Below are 17,372 nucleotides of genomic sequence, written 5' to 3'. Positions count from 1 at the left end.
TTCCAGGGGTTCATCTTGTAGCCTTGCATCTGGGACTGGCCCTAGGGGCAAGGCCTCCAATTAATTTCTAAGCATAAATTGAGCCCAGAAGCATCTTGACAGTGAATGCAATTGGCCCAAGTCCAGCTGGATGGGTTCTCTATATGCCATATCCTTAAAGTGGCACACAATTGCATTTTGTGAATTTTGGACTGGATGGAAAAGAACTCTCTTTTTGGCATCAGGTTGAAACCATCCTGTTATCTCAGGCAGTTGATGAAATACAATGAGAAGGGTGCTATTGTCTGCATGTTTGGGATCTCTCCCCCCCCCCAAGTTGCAACTAATATAAAAATTATTTTCCTGTGGTGGCTAGTGCCCATTGAAACTGGTAGGGCAGAAGTCAGGGAGACAAACAGTAGGTGGCACCAGAGCCATCTCATTCTACTTTAGTGCTCATCCTCTTCCCTGGTAAGCTCTACAAGAGCAACACTGAGACTAAGGAGGAGGCAGACAAGCAGGATAAGTCCCGGAACTGGTTGTAAGTAAAAAGGGGAGGCAGATGAGGCTAGCCTCTGAAGTTGTCCAATTTGTAGATGGTGCTGATTTTTGTTTTATTACAATCATTAATTGCTTTTGCCTGCACTTTTAAGGTTTTGCTTTCAAATTTGTTGTAAGGCACCTAGAGACAGGCTGGTATTCCACATCAAACAAACTAAATAAGTAGCAAAACAAAATACTGCGACTGAGTGCCAGTCCAAAACAGACCAAGGCTAGTCAATCCGCCCCTAGCATGAAGCACCATCTGGAGAAGTACAGCTTAGATTCCTATTCAAAATCTTTCGTGCCAGAAATTTCTCCAACACTCAAGCTTGGAGAAGACAAAAGGCAGAAGTGGGAGTGAGAGGAGAGGTAGGTTCTCTGCTAACATAGGTGGGCCTTCTTACAACAAAGGCAACCACAAAGCAATCTTGGAGCCAAGATAGTGCCAAGACAATCACGCTCTCCATGCAGAGACAGAAACCCTCCCTGGCCATATGGTCGCTCCAAAACACTTTGCCATGCAGGAACGGCTGCAGACGTATCTTTGGGCTGGAATTAGTGTTTAAAGAAGAGTAATTGCTCCAATTAGAAGCTATCCAAGCCAAGAGAGGTAGAGAAAGTATTAAATTAGAAACAATCCCAGATTCCAAAAACAGCGCAGAGGCCAAAAAATTGTGACTTGTTAGGCACAGCGTACATATAATTACGATGCAGAGAGAATGCATTACTACTGATGTGAGTCCAAGCTCCCAAAGAGCTATTGATAGTTTCACTAAGGAAGCAAAGAGAAAGACAAGAATTTGGGGGTGGACATGAACAAGTAGGCTGACAATCGTAGGTGAGGGAGAGGAGAAAGAGAGGCCAGCCTGCAGACCACATTTAGGAAAGAAAAGACGCCTCAGGGTCTCTCTGCAGCTAGCCCTTGCTGGCATCTATCTGTCTGGAGAGGCAAAGGAGTGCGTCTTCAGGGGTGAAGTCTATTCACCAGGTAAGCAGCAATGAAGTGACCTCCCTGGGGTGCAAGCCTAGACAATGTGTATGGAGGTCCTGCGCTGCCCAGATGACAAGACCCCCTCTCAGCCATGCTGATGTGGTCCAAAGGAAAGCAGAGCAATACATTTGGCTCCAGCTTGGCTGCAGAAGTTGCTGGAAGGAGGAGTACAATGAGCCATCCAACCGTCTTAGGGACCGGATTTGTGCTGGGTTTATTCCTTAGCTTTTTCTAAGCTTTTTCTCAAGCCTTTCTCAGGAATGAAGATAGCCACAAGGCAGTGGAGGTTTAGGATCAGTTTCCCTTCTCCTAGGTGGACTACCTTCCCAGGCTGATGAGTCCTGCCTGCCCCTCACTTCCCTCTACAGCACGTGCAAGAACTGCCTTCTGGACCACTGGAGTCACTATTGGTCTTGTCCGCTCAATCTGCCAGAGCCTGTGTCTTTGCACGAAGAGGAAGTCCTCAACTCACTGAAGGATTAAGACCCATCGGCTATCCTCACCTGGTTTAGCTGGCCGTAGAAGCTGGGGTGTGGCCACTGTTGCATGCTGACAATTTCTAGGAGCTACAGGTGAGAGCGGAGTGCAGGGTGGGGAACAAAAGTGGACAAACTGCTCCAGAAGGAACATGACATGTCCCCCACCAGAGGTTTTACCCTTCCCCTAGCACTCCATACACCCCAGCACTACTGACTTAATAAATATCCCATTTATTCTGCACATGTTTTAACAATCCTAGATAATGAACAAAAACCACCAACCTTCACCACTCAGTGATTTAAGATCATCGTTTGCCCTACCCTCTCATGTCTTAGAAAGGCAGCCAAAGCTGGCAATAGAGGAGGGGAAATGTGAATCGCCCTGTGATCTTTGGATGAAGGTCGGAATACCAATTTAATAAATATAAATAAAATGAAACTCCAAAGTTGACACTAACAGATACATAATAGAAAAATCCTGGTGTGTTTTTGAAAATAAAAAAGAGTATACCTTTCAAACTGGCAGACTAATGATTAACGATGACGTTGATGGCATGTAATTTTACTGCGGATTTTAATGTTGCTCCACCACAATTATATATATTTTTAATGTTTGCGGTGTAGACATTTTTGCAAACTAATAATAATAATCAATACAGTTAATAAAAACCATTAGCGTTCATCTCACAGTTTAATGTTTCATCAAAAAAAACTTATTCTACCCGTTGCTGCCTGCATAGAAATAATAATGCAGCAAACAACCACAGACCCTTCAGGAAAAGGTTGCTTCTGCCACTCATTTCTAAAGAAGCTTTATGCGCCTTTTAAAAATTTGGAATAAAGTGGCGAGGCAAGCAAGGTCTGCCCCTGCTTGGAGGCCTTGCCCACTGGCCTTGGTGGGATCCACCGGACAACAACTTGATCTGACATGTGTGAGGCAGACAACTGCTTTTATTGCCAGATGGAAATGAATCTTATGTTCAAATCTTTCTTTGGTCTCTCCCCAGATGAAGGAAGGAAGGAAGAAGGAAGAAATCTTACTTTCCCATCCAAACTGCGTAGCTGTCAGGGAGTCTCGGGATGAAGAGGATGGAGTTTCCGCTGTCAACCTCAACTGCTCCGTAGCAGTCTGCCTCAGTCACTCCAAAAGTCCAGTGGAAGTAGGATTCCTAGAACCAAGGAATTTAAAAGCATTCCATTATGCCAGTTCTCCGCTCTTGCCTTTTTTTTTCCTTAAGGGTATTTGGAAAGATGTCAAGGTCAATACAGATTAGCACTACCTCCTGCTTGGCAGGGGGTTGGACTCGATGGCCCTTGTGGTCTCTTCCAACTCTATGATTCTATGATTCTATGATTCTACCTGTGGCAAAGGGACCCACCGGGTTGAAAGGTTTTGAACATAATGCAAAACACCCTCCAAATCACCTCTATCGCCACTTCTAAAAAGGCAATCTGATTACATGGATATACTTGCCAAAAAAAGTGGGAGGAACTAACAAAAATTAAAATGCTGAGCACCCTGAACTTCAAGACATTTATTCAGAAGTGTAGTGTTTCAATGGAACTCTGATCCCATTGGAGAGGACAGAGAAGTAACAAGAGCAAGGGTTCACTAATGTGACACTCCCAGGAAGGAGTGCCTGTGAGTACGTCCTTCAATGTTCACAGAAGGTCTCAGTAAATACCCGTCCCAAAATCAACCCTGTGATGATTATTTATATAGTGCCCTTTGTCAGAAAACCACAGGGAGGTTTACAACATCACACGCAAATGCCAGCACGTAATAGGATACCTAGACAATATAAAGATCAAAACAGTTGTATAAATACAATTATAATAAGAAATACATAATAAAATACAGGTGTTCATAATACACAGATTTTCTTAGCAGCAAAATATGGGAGAAATCTCTGTGATCCTGCTCAGTTCCTGTCTGCACCAGCTTGGCCTCTCCAAAGTGGAGCAACCCCACTTAAACATGCCCACACAATTAACTGCCCATCAGGATGGATGCCCTCCAGATGTCCTGCAACCCCAGAGATTGATTGGCTGTGCTAACTGAGTATGACGGGAGGTGGAGCCCAAGCAGCCTGGAGGGTACCACGTTAGGGGAAGGCTGCCCTGCTCATCTGTCCTTCCATGATAGGAACCCTTTGGCTGTACACTGACAGTCTGAGAATTCTACATCTTCCTTCCTTCTAACTGTGAGCGCTGCACTCTACCAGCACCAACTACACTAACAGAATTGATTTTTGGAGGATCAAATTGCAACTACCTATTTCTATGGGCAGGGCAAACTCTCCATTCTCTTTCTTGCCCCACCATAAGACTCCCATCAACTGAAGAGGGTCTTCAAGAATACATAAAGCAGGAGTCCCCTTTCTACTGATTGCAGTGGAAGCTGACTGGCAGCTTAAGGGACAAGTTTAAAATTGTGGCTCTTTAAGGGTATTGCTGCTAAATCCTAAATCCTGACTCCTCAGGCAACACCTATTGGCTGATGAGAGGATTACAGTCTCATACTGAATCAAGCCCCAAGACCAATGATAAGTTGAAACAGGGCATCCTGCCTGACCAAATGCCCACACTAAACCTCTGAGCAAGTTGATAATATCTGGCTTTCCGTCAGCTACCTTGAATACGTGCCTAACTGCAACCCACTGAGAAGGAAACATGAACTGCACAAATTACTTAAGTTTAACAACGGTTCATAAGAGGCACAACCTTTGCCCATTTTGTGCCTCAATCAACCCTGCCTACATAACTGTAAAACAGATAACCATCCTGGAACACATCACCAGAGATTAAACTGAGAGCAAAACTGAACTACAACCTCATCCCCACCTCTAAGAGGCTGAGAAATCTCACTTGCACTGTGGTAGAAGAGACCAGGGGAAATAGGTTAACAAGAACAAGAATGCTGGGGCAAGAGATTCTGCAAGCTCTCTGGTCTTTTCTTGTGGGTTAAGACAAAGACAGGAAGCAGCTATAGAGCAAGTCCCTAGGGGGAGGGTGGTGATATATCAAGGACTCTCAGAGACATGGATATATCCAAGCTGGGTGGTCAAAAGCTCCTGGAAAGGCAGAGGGGAAAGAGCCCACCATGAGCCAGCCCACACGGGACAGTGATTCTGCAGCATTGAATTATGCATTGAATTAACTGATGTAGGACAGTAAGAGCCATGTGAAATAATTCTTGGTAAACACTGCAGAAGAAGGCCTGGACTGATCAAGCATTTGCTGTATTAACCAATGCACAGTTCAAAAGGGTGGAGGGAGAAAGGAAATCAGAAGCCCACTAGCTGACTCCAAGCACACCAGTGTTTCAGGAAAGATAACTATCAAGAATGTAAGAACATAAGGAGAGCCTGCTGGATCAGGCCAATGGCCCATATAGTTCAGCATCCTGTTCTCACTTAAGGTGGCCACCCAGATGCCCCTATGGGGAACCCCTAAGCAGGACCTGAGGCAGAGCCTTTGGGAACTGACTGTTTTTGAAGAAAGGCCTGGTGCTATGATGTTTTTATTATTGTTGTCTGTGTTTTTACTTGATCTTTTAAATTTTAATTCTATTCAAGTCTAATTACATTTTCATGATTGCCCTTCCTAGGTTTTTAGCTTTTTCTATTTTATTTGGGTAAGCCAGCTTGAGTCCCAGACTGGGGAAAAGGTGAGATAGATAGATGATAGATAGATAGATAGATAGATAGATAGATAGATAGATATAAATCAATCAACAGCAGCAACAACAACAACAACAACAACAACAACTTATAGGTATGCGATGTGTGTGTTTTTCCACTGGTGGACAGTAGCCAGCAACTAATAAAAGGGGCTGAGATCTGAGCTAAAAGAGATAAGTCTGTTGTTTGTTCATGCTAAATCTTACCTGGCGAAACAGAACGCCTGTGTCAGTGCAGTATCTGTTGGTCTGCTCCCCGCCTTGCAGGAGGACAATGGACTTCTTTGGCACATCCTTGTTTGATCTCAGCCGCTCGCACAAGCGAGTTCTGTTCAGGGCAAAGAGCGCTGCTGGAACCTTCAAGGTTTCGTTCCCCAGCCAAAAAGACGGCCTGGAAAGAGGAAGGAAACATTAGCTTCTGCAACAAGAGCAGCCCTCCCCTAAGCTGGGGCCTTCCAGGTGTTTTGGACTACAATTCCAGTCGGGAGTCATCAGCACTCTGATGGCACCCAATCCCCAAACCCTTGATGACCTCCCCCCAGCAAATGTCAAGCAGCACAGCGAAGGAGATGAAACCTTAGCAGGACCCAGTAGGCTCTCCACCCATCTTGCACCACCGTCAGCGATCGACCAACCAGATAGAACAGTCCATGGCAAAACAGGGTGTCCAAGCCCCACACTGGCCAGTCACTCCAGAAAGATACCATGGCACTGGAAGCCACCAAGAAAGTCAACAGGAATGCATGTGCCCTGCCCAGTTCCCACCACAGTCATTTCAATTCCCAAGTTGGCCTTATACCCAGATGGCAAAATCTCATCCTGGGCTTGAATTGCCACCAGTGGCTCTATTTAAAACAATACGTTAGATTAACTAAGTGGCCTGTAAGCATCTCAAAGGGACTCACACCAGAAGGTGACACACACATTCCTGCATGGCAGGGAGCTGGACTAGAGGACTCCTTGGGTCTCTTTCAACTCTACAACTCGATGATTCTACGTACCGGTACTACATCTGACTTGAGCTGCACTTCCAATTCCATTCCATCTCATCGCCTCTTCACTTATTGACGGGAGGATTGTGCTACACAGATGCTGCCCTCGACATCTGGAACCTTATTTCTGTGCTTTTGTTCCATTGTCTTCCCAGAGGCAAAAATCAAGTTTGCACATTCATTTCTGCATAATGTATTCTGCTTTTGCTAGCTGTTGGCTGTGTGCACGCCTGGAGGAGGCCTCTGGAGAATAAGCATTACGCCCACTTGGTGGAGGAGTAAAGGATGGATCCATGAAAGCAAACTCCCAATTGTCCACACGGTCCTACTCCCACCGAGAGATCAGTAATGGTCAACTTTAGCACCAGCCAACAAACATCTCACATTCTCAGGTTCAACTTATTTCAGCTGAGCTACATGGAATGGGCCCCTCCAGCAACTCAAGAGTAGAAAATAAGGAACAAACTTAGTGGTTATGCCTTCAGCCAAAACCTGTTACTATGCTCAGCTGTTGCTAAGATGTAGATATATATTTTCTATCAACCTGCATTAACCCGAGCGTGCTCAGTGAAATGTTCCCTCATGTATTAATTATTATATGGCTTTCTCAGAAAACAGAAAACGTGCAAAAGAAGGTAACCTTTGCTTCGTAGCCGGCAAAGAGCAAACTTCAGCGCGGTTTCAGCATCAAAAGTCCAAAATGCACAATTCCTGCAGCCAACGCAGCATAAAGGAACTTTTAATCTGTAACACCTGGAGACAATTCATGAAAGCCAAAGGTCAAACTTCTTCAGTGCACAAAAATGGTGTGCGCATGAGGGAGAGCTCTGTGTGCGACTGCGTTTGTGTGAGTGAGACACAGACAGAGAGTGCTGTGTCTGCATGAGTGTTGAGTGACTGTGGTGAATGTAAACACCTGTATACACACATGCACGTGTGTTCACCACACCCACTGTTAGTGTGTGGCCCTTGGAAGGGTGGCTGACTCCTAATTTGGCCCTCAGACTGTAAGAAGGTTAGCCCCTGCCCTTTTCTAAAGCCCTGGTTGGCAGCTTATTTTTGCTAAAAGGCCAGCAACGTTGGTTCTTACTTGTCCCCGGATTCAAGCCAAAGGACTCTGTGGCATCTCTTTCCCCCCTGGTGTGGACAGCAAGGAAAGCCCTTGCAAAGCCTATCCTCCAAGCAAGCAAGGTCCACACATTGCCACCTTCCCACCCTGCCTCAGCTTCTGTGGAGTGAATGGCTGTATTACATAACCAGGGAAGTGCACCGCCAACACCCCTCGCCATCCACACTGGGAAGGGTTTTTGCTCACGTGAACATAGAAGGGACTGTGGTTGCAGAGGAGGTTCTCAAGATCAAGGGGCCGTGAAGGGAGAGGAGGGGTAGACAGATTCCGTTCCAGCTGCCCATCCCAAACCTAAGGCAAATTCTCAAGAATTCATCTAAGAAAGCAAAGATCCTGTTCTATCACCTTCCTGCCCTTCCCATGATTAGGTGGCAACCACATCTATTTATGACTTGTTAAGGCAAGCATGGTTGAGCAATGAAATGTCATCTGGCAAGAGTCGCCCCTGTAGAATCCCTGGGGGAGCCAGACAGTGACCGTCTTGCCAGGACTGGTTGCATATAAACCACTAAGTAGCAGGGGAGACAAACTCTACTATTTCTATATAGTGCATCTGTAGAGTTGGGAAGGACACTGAGGATCATCTGGTCCAACCCCTATACTGCAGGCGTAGCAGTTTCAGAATCTGTTGGGAATTCTTTAGCTGTGATTTCTGCATTGAAGAGGGGTTGGACTAATGACCCTTGAGGGATTCCATACAAACTCTACAATGCTATCATTTCTCTTTATAATAAAAGTCAACCTAGTCAGAGTTCAAGCATGTTGGGAGGCGGAGAACCACTTATGTCTTACAGAATTTTTAAGAAGTTACAAGGCCATAACACACACATTTGACCCAATTCAGACATAACACTGCTGCTGCTCCAATAAACTGTGGCTTGTTGGGAGTAGGGAATAAATGGGGTTTTGGAGATAGAGTGTTCCCTCTGATCTCGGCAATGGAGTTAAAGCAGGGGTAGGCAACCTAAGGTCCGTGGGCCGGATCTGGCCCAATTGCCTTCTCAATCTGGATGGTCTGGGAATCAGTGTTTTTATATGAGTAGAATGTGTGCTTTTATTTAAAATACGTCTCTGGGTTATTTATGGGGCATAGGAATTTGTTCATTTTTTCCTTCAAAATATAGTCCGGCCCACCACATGCTCTGAGGGACGGTGGACCAGCCCACAGCTGAAAAAGGTTGCTGACCCCTGAGTTAAAGGATACATTTCTATTTACGGGAGCAGAAATGGGGAAAATCTCTGACTTTTGAAGTTAATCATGATAAAACTTGATAAATGCCACAGTTACCATATTTTTCTGTGTACGACTAGGTTTCTTAATTAAAAGAAAGTGCTAAAAATTTGGTGTCGTCTTATACACAGATAGTGCTGAGATGGGATGGGGGATTGGTGGCTGCCGCGAGCAAGAGATTGTCATCGGCGTTTGGGCGGGTGATTGGTGGCTGCAACAATGTCTCCTGGTGATTGGCTGCTGCGACAATAGGGCGTGTGATTGTTGGCTGCTGGTGGCAAGTGGGCTGACGATTGGTGGCTTCATGAATACACCCCCTCCCCCAAAAAACTGAACAAGTCTGGGCAATCCCCCCAAAAAAGCTGAACAACACGTGGCAATTTCCCCCCATTTCCTCAGTTTTGTGTCCCCAAAAATAGGGGTTGTGTTATACATTGGGGCGTGTTATACATGGAAAAATATGTTAAGTCATATATATGCTTATTGTTGCTTGCTACTAGACCAAGGATCATGGTTGAGCCTGTCCACCCACTGCAGCAAAGATACCAGAGTTTTGTTGCCCTAAGAAGCCCAGGAACTTATCAAATGGAATCAACTTATATATGTTCAAGGATTAGCAAGTCTGCCTAGGAATTGCCACCCTGTGGTTCACCACAGAAACCCACTGAGCCCAGCTGAGGAATCTTTTATTTTCTCACACCCTCCCCACTCCCAGAACTCTGCGTGTTCAGTTTGAAAGCAAAAAATAGCTCTCACGGCCATCTAAAAAGGCATAGACTTTTTACCTCTCGGGTGCTTGCCCCCCCCCCAAGGTAAACACTGTTGCCTTTTAAATAAATTGGCATGTAATCATGAGCACCTTGCTCCTAGAAAGGGCTCGGCCCTCTGCGCATGTTTTACACTGAAGTCCTCCAGTACCTTTGCTGGAGATTACTTTCAAATCAGAGAATTGTAGAGTTGGAAGGTACTCAAAGGGTCATCTAATCCAACCCCCTGCAATGCAGAAAAGAAGCGTACACAGGGCTTGCGTTTAAGCAAGCAATCCTTACTGGAGAGGTGGGTTATGCCAGCCATGGAGTTGGATATGCCTCCCTCCCAATGATAAGGTAGTCGAACCAGAGAAGAAAAGGGGTTGGCAGAGAATGTAAAAAGCCACCTCCCCACCATCTGCCCTGGCCAGTGTGAGCCCAGAAGGGTTTTGGAAGTGGCAGTTCTTCCATCAGTGACTCTCCAAGGAAGTAATTCTATTTAGTACCTTGGCCAGTGTCTAGAAAGGACCATAAATATATCTGCCTCTGGTCTCCAAGCAGATATAATTCTGGAGCAGGCTGCATGACCACAGGCTTCAGATGGTGTTCCTAACTTGTTTAGGGATTCAGCATAATTATATTTTTGTTATGTTTAGAGCAACCGGTTAGCATGCATTCTTGTTCAGGAAATACATGAATTGCAACATGGGAAAGTTCAGCGAAGTAACAGATTTTAAATCAACAAAAGAGAAGGCAAATTTTATTCAACCTTCCCCAAGAACAAGGCTTCGCTACACAACAGCAGAAAGACGACCAAGCAAATCCATTGGGGCTGGCCTCTCACATCATTTATCTCAAATCTTGTGTTGAATTTAAGAGTCTGAATGTGCCATTCTCCCTCATCCCCAAATGGGTAAACCAGCTTATAAAAAGAAGGGAGATTTGCATTAGCAATGCAAGAGAAACAACACCACCTGACCGAGTCCTTGGAAAGCGAACTCTGTTATCCACCAAAGGCAGCGCAAGTTGGAGACAGAGAGCAATGATGAACTACAGCTCCCATCAACCCCCTGGACCACTGGGCATGCTGGCTGCCGGGTGTGCTGGGAGCAGGAGTCCAGCAACATCAAAAGGGGCTCACATCCCCCTACCCTCACCCCAGTTACAACTGCAGCCGTGAACATTTCAGAGGAAAGGCAAGATAAAAATGTAAAGGGATAGAAGAGGGCTCCACTTTGAAGAGGATTTCAGCCAACCCTCCTTGGGAACAAACAGCAGCGGAAAGATACAGCAACTGCCTGAAGCAAATAAGCAACTTCACACCAAAAAAAAACCCCCTAGCCCTGACCTTTCGCCTTTAAGACCAGCATGATCTTAAGCTTTGTGTAGATTAAGCCTATGAAAAACAGGGAGGCAAGAAAATATTCCTCTCCTTATTTTCTCGGTGTTGGTCAGCTGAGAAAGTCACAGGAACAAGGGCATTAGGAAAAATTGGCAAGTGTATTTCTAAGGGTGGGAAGTGAAAAATTGGGCTGGAAGTGCCTCATTGGTCTGCCAAGTAGATCTAAACAGTGGAGGGGGGATCTCTCTTTGTCTGGAAATTACATCTCCTTTCACAGTTACGACTGTAAGCCAGGAGAACAGGAAAAGCACAAGAAGTAAGACAGAAAGACATGCAGGTTGTGCAATGCATCCGTGAAGCAATGCAGCTCCTGAAACCTCACACCCCAACCATATTCTTACAACAACCTGGATTTGCACATGGCACTAAACTGTGGTTAGTCTGAATGTCCAATCCCAGCCCAGCAGAATAACCATTATGTGCAACCATGGTTTCTTGTTGGCCTACAAACCATGGCTTGATTTAACTAAGGTTTTGCATTATGTCTGAACTCAACAGTCTTGTTGAGCTACCCCAGCAGATGTCAAGGCAATAAGGAACTATTTTACCTTTATTTTTAAAAATATATATATTCAAAATTAAAACAAAACATATTATACAAAAACGTATCATCCTTATTTTTTCCCCATTTTTCCTTTCATTTGTTTTGGGACTGGGATTCCTTAAAATGTATCAATGAATTGCGAATTTTCTGAAATATGTTGGGCCTTCAATAAACTATGTTTCTAACACCTTGAGAAAAATCCCCTTTCCACCATCTGCTTTTTGCTGGTTGAGAGAATGGCTGCTTCTTGAAAACACTGAAGTGTTGGACAATGGCAGACGAAGTTGATGGACTATATGGAATTGGCGGAAATGACTGGCAAGATCCGAGACCAGGGAGAAGAGTCGGTGGAAGAAGATTGGAAAAAGTTTAAAGACTATTAATAGAAATATTGTAAAATTAAGGAATGTTAGAAAAATGTTGGAATGAAGTTACATGGCTTTAGTAGAAATGTCATAAGGAATTAAGTATAAATAGATTAATAGAAAATTAAAGGAAAAATAAGGCAAGAATGTGTTAAGATAATTATAGGATAGAAAACAGAGTAAGATGGAAAGGAATTGCTGAAACAATTAATAGAAGTGGAATACAAAAAGGGAGGTGTGAGGAGGTCGCTGGAAACAAGTGAATGAAATATAAGATATTGAAAATGTTTGAGGTGTTTTTAAATTGTTTTTGTTGGTTTTTGCTTTGTTTTGTTAGTCCATGTAGTGTTTTTGTATTGTATTTGTATTGTTTTTTCTCTTTTCTTTTTTGTTTGTAGTGTTGTGTTGAAAATGTTGAAAAAGTAATAAATACAAATTTTTTTTTTTAAAAAAAAGAGAAAAATCCCCTTTCCTCTCTTTTTTGGGGGGGGAGGGAGGGGTGCTCCATCCTTGGGTAAAAAACACAGATTTCATGGTACATGGGAAATGGGAACTAGGTAGTTAGTACATTTTTTTGTAAACCACTTTGCGGTTCTTTTTTTCCAATCAAGCAGTGCATAAATTTTATGAAATAAATAAACACACACAAAGCTGTGTGTAATCTCACTCCTTGACCTTTTTCCCACCCACATCCTCAACAGGAAGATTCTGACCTCTCTTATGGGTTAAGATCATTATGTGCAGTACTTTGTCAATTCAGGAGGCGCTATATTAATGCCAAGAGGAATGCTTAAACTTTAACAAAGTCATGATCACACCAAAGCAAGTCCCTCTTTTCATGCCACTGCAATTGCAATGGAAGAAAGGAAATGTTGAATACACTCATTCATACTATACAATGAATGGATGAGCATATTAAACACAGTTAAAGTTTCCTCCAAGCTTCCCCAAGATCTGTGGGGCACAGTAGGAGGCAGCAAGCTCTTCTGCCAAAGATATATTCAGCTCTCTCAAGTCTCTTTGCAAAACACTTCGCAAATCCCACAATGTGAACTTAATGTGCTCCTCTAGTGACATACTTTGCAAATCTACTGAAAAATAACAAGGTCAGGACTTTGATCGTCTTTATCAAGAATCCAAGTTTTGTATGGACAAAACTTACGATTCCCTTAATCAAAAGCCTTAAGACTGACGAGGTCATTTTTTACAGTATGAGGTTTAACATTACAGCAGTAATGAATAGATCTGTGGCACCCGCGATGAAGCACAAAGAAAGCACGACTGATTTTTAATAGGATTTTGAGCGTCCAACAGTTGCTTTGAAAAAATGTTTGGGGTAGGAAAGCAACCAATTTTTTTATTAAATGGGGAAAATGAAATGGAAGCAGAAAGCAATTGTTTACACAGAAACACTGTGTTGCTGCAATTCAAAAATCACTCACAGCCCAAGAGATATGCCTGCATATGCCTTACTCTCCCTCAGCCTTCCCCAACCTGATGCCCTCCAGATATTTTGGACTTTAATTCCTATCAGGCCCAACTAGCACAGACATGCTGACTGCTGATGGGAGTTGCAATCTGAAACATGGAGGGCACCACATTGGGGAAAGCTGTTCCACCTGAGCCTAGGAGGACATTGTTAGTTGTGCTGATACACTGGGATGTACTGGGAAACACAAGAGAGCCAATCCTAGAATCAAGAGGTGCTGCATTAGGTCACCAATATCTCCCTTCAAGGCAGGGATGGATAACCTGTGGTCCTACAGATGTTCTTGGACTCTGGGGCTGACTGGAGTTGTGAGTCCACCCCTGCTTTAGTCGATGGGTCAGGAGGAATCTTGCAGATGTGCACCAGGTCAGCAGGATTCAGGGAAAGTACAGTGGTGCCCTGCAAGATGAATGCCTCACAAGACGGAAAACCCGCTAGACGAAAGGGTTTTCCGTTTTTGAGCTGCTTCGCAAGACGAATTTCCCTATGGGCTTGCTTCGCAAGACAAAAACGTCTTGCGAGTGTTCCGATTTTTTTCCGCCTCCCCCCCTTTTTCTAAGCCGCTAAGCCACTAATAGCCTTTTAGCCGCTAAGCCTTTAATAGCCGCTAATCCGCTAAACCACTAATAGCGCTAATCTGCTAAGCCGCTAATAGGGTTGCTTCGCAAGACGAAAAAACCGCTAGACGAAGAGACTCGCGGAACGGATTATTTTCGTCTTGCGAGGCACCACTGTACAGCAGAAAGGGCAATAGGTGTGCCAAACTTAGCCAAAGACAAGCCTGGCAGAAACCATGGCCGGGCAGATCCCTTAATTTTAAAATGCATCCCTATTCCACAGCTATATGGAATACACTGCACCTCACATGTGGAGACCAGTTTTCATCCCATGGATCACTATGTGAGTTTCTCTTTGTTACAATCTTCTCTTCCTACTGTACATTGGACTTGCTTAATCACCCAAATCAATTCCGGCTGAGAGTCCCTTAAAAAAACCTGCCCTAGAACCTTCTTACACAGGAAGATCCTTTATTCAGAGTCAGACCATTAGTCCATTTAGCTCTGTACTATCTACACTGGCCAGTTATGGAGCTCCAGGATTTCAGACAATATCTCTCTCAGCCCTACCTGGAGATGCTAGGGATTGAACATGGTATTTTCTGCATGCAAATTTCTACCACTGAATTTAACCTAGAGATCTTGTTGCTGTTACAGAATAGCTGGAACGCAAACACATTTAGCAACATTTACTGTTTGGGACAGCCACACATCGTATTTTTAGGCCTGGGAGTGGTGGCTAAAACAAAAAAGAACTCTCTCTCACACACAAATACTTGGAAAAGCTACACCCAACGTCTCCCCAAGAAATAAAAACAACTGCAGATTATGCCCATTGATACAAATATTGAATCTGAAAAGAAGTACTGTACTAAAGTCCAGTTCAAACTGTTAACATCAAAATAAGGACACCCACATATCCTCATAAGGAACTAGCAACAGCTCTCCAAGACTTTTAGGCAGCGATCTTTCCCAACCACACCTGGAGATGCAGGGCATTGAACCTAGGACCTTTTGCACACAAAACAGCACTGACCTTTGGCTCCCCTCCACCCCTTTTGGCATTCCTGTGCATTATCCATAATAACTTCTGAAGTGAAAGCAATGAAACGTCAGTACAAAGCTGCCCATAGTAAGGTTATAAACAGATGGAAAAGGGAACAGAACAAGAGCATTGCATAGAATACTATAAACTTCACAATGGCTTTCACAGCTGAAAGCACACATTTAAAGCGAATTCTTCCACAACCCAGGATTAAGGGTGGCAGAAACGGCAACTCTCCAAGGGTCAAACTACATTTCCCAAGGTTCTGGGTCTGTGTGCTTTAAACGTATGGCATATACGCAGCGTAAAGCTCACTCAGCCACGCTTGCTGCCTATATGGATAGAGAGATGGGGCGAGAATAGAGAAAGCCAAGGGACCCGTGGCATTGGCAGCCACGGGCGACGTGCACGTCAGGAGACACCCCATTCCCACTAACTCGTAGGAGAGGTCGCAGAGAGGGAGTAAACCGGAGGGAATCTGGAACACGTGTGAATGCTTCGCAGCAGCATTTCAAAGAAGGAATCTCCCGCAAGAGGCAAAGAGAGTGCTGCTTATTCCTCCCTCCAGCTCCTGCAAGGAATCTTGCAAGCCAGCCAGCCACCCTCTGCCTCCGGCCAGCCGTCGGTGCTGCCTGCCTGCTTTGCTCCGCAGCCTGCCAAGCAACAGCAGCAGGAGCAGCACCTCTTTCTTACCCCTCGGACGCAGCCATGTTGCTTCGTCGGACTCGGTCTGTCATGTGACCGCCGCTGCCCTTGTCAGCCACTAAAAAAAGGGAAACCAGGAAGGGGCGGGGCAAAGGGTGGGGTTTGGTTGCTCCTGGCGACGGGGAACTCTTTGGCCAACGTGGAGGGGGCGCTGCGTCCTCTTTATGTTTCTAGCCCCTCTGGAGCAAATTGGCTGGCTCTTCTCTGGGGAGGAGAGAAACGGCCCAGGTGCCACTGCTTGCCACGGCTTTTAGCCTGCCCACAACCTGTTCTCAGTACCAAATACGATGATGGGTGGGGTGTTTCTAGCTCATAAAACTGTAGCGCTGAAAGGGGTCACGAGGGTCATCTAGTCCAACCCCCTGCAATGCAGGAATCTTTTGCCCAACGTGGGACTCGAACCCACAACCCTGAGATTAAGAATTTCCTGCTCAACCAAGGGGGAACTGTCACGCTTCCTTGTCATTTTTGCAATGGCCAGGAGGTGTGATGTTATATTTATAGCGCTGAAATTTTGTGGTTTTTAAATGTTGTTACATTTGCTATTATGTTGCTGTTTCGTTATGTTATTTAAAAAACTGTTCTTGTGATGGTTGATTTTGAGATGCATCCCTGCTTTCTGTGTTGTCAGCCGCTTTGAGAATGAGTGAGGTAACCCCACAGCAGATTTCTTTCTGATATAAATTGTCACCTGCCATTGCACTATAATTATTTCTTAATACTGAAGATGAAGAAGATAATTTAAATAACGTATGTACTTCACTCAGTCACAGTCATGGTTACAGTTTTCTCAGTTTTCTTTTGTTTATCTGTACAGTGGTACCTCAGGTTAAGTACTTAATTCGTTCCGGAGGTCCGTTCTTAACCTGAAACTGTTCTTAATCTGAAGCACCACTTTAGCCAATTGGGCCTCCTGCTGCTGCTGCGCCGCTGGAGTATGATTTCTGTTCTCATCCTGAAGCAAAGTTCTTAACCTGAAGCACTATTTCTGGGTTAGCGGAGTCTGTAACCTGAAGCGTATGTAACCTGAAGCATATTTAACCCGAGGTACCACTGTACATCCTATTGACTTTTTACAGCTGTATTCTTAAAAAATAAATAAATATATGTTGTTGTTGTTGTTGTTTTAAAAAAATAACACCAAAAAAGGTTTGCTGGGCTGGAGGTCACTTTGTCAAGATATATATGCTGCATTCTCCTCAATCTGTAAATATATACAGTTGCACAACAGAAACAAAATGTCACATTTGTTTTGCAGGCAAGAAAGGTCCAGGTTCAATCCCTAGGATCTCCAGGTAAGACTCGTGGGAAATGCTGCCTGAAATTTTGGAGGGCCATTGTCAGTCAGCATAGTATTTAGCTAAATGAACCAACAGCTCAATGCACTGTAAAGGCAGTTCCTTAAACTCTTACTGAAGCAAATTATTCCTGTCCCTGTAAAACTTGCAATTGCTTGCTATTCCCTGAACTAGGGTGAGTCTCATTTCAAT

At 44.4% G+C, this 17,372-nt stretch overlaps 1 protein-coding gene and 1 long non-coding RNA gene across 2 annotated transcripts in view; one reads left to right on the top strand and one right to left on the bottom strand.

Moving 5' to 3' along the window:
• Positions 1 to 15,937, bottom strand: part of PEPD (peptidase D) — a 125,692-nt gene extending 109,755 nt beyond the window's left edge. Inside the window, exons 1-3 of the mRNA XM_083515193.1 lie at positions 15,871 to 15,937; positions 5,882 to 6,065; positions 3,034 to 3,161 (exon numbers count right to left, since the gene is read on the bottom strand). Coding sequence (XP_083371319.1) covers positions 3,034 to 3,161; positions 5,882 to 6,065; positions 15,871 to 15,914 — 356 coding nt within the window. The 5' untranslated portion in view covers positions 15,915 to 15,937. The remainder of the gene's footprint in view (positions 1 to 3,033; positions 3,162 to 5,881; positions 6,066 to 15,870) is intronic.
• A 67-nt stretch (positions 15,938 to 16,004) lies between these two features.
• LOC310711747 lies at positions 16,005 to 16,984 on the top strand. Its single transcript, XR_014528624.1, has 3 exons — positions 16,005 to 16,176; positions 16,514 to 16,685; positions 16,930 to 16,984. It is a non-coding gene; the product is annotated as an uncharacterized lncRNA (long non-coding RNA).
• Positions 16,985 to 17,372: the final 388 nt, after the last annotated feature.

The sequence above is a fragment of the Podarcis liolepis genome, assembly GCF_965112155.1.
Source record: "Podarcis liolepis genome assembly, chromosome: 7".
Classification (NCBI taxonomy): Eukaryota; Metazoa; Chordata; class Lepidosauria; order Squamata; family Lacertidae; genus Podarcis; species Podarcis liolepis.
Note: the sequence above shows the minus strand (reverse complement) of the source record. Positions and strands in the feature narration are given on the sequence as shown.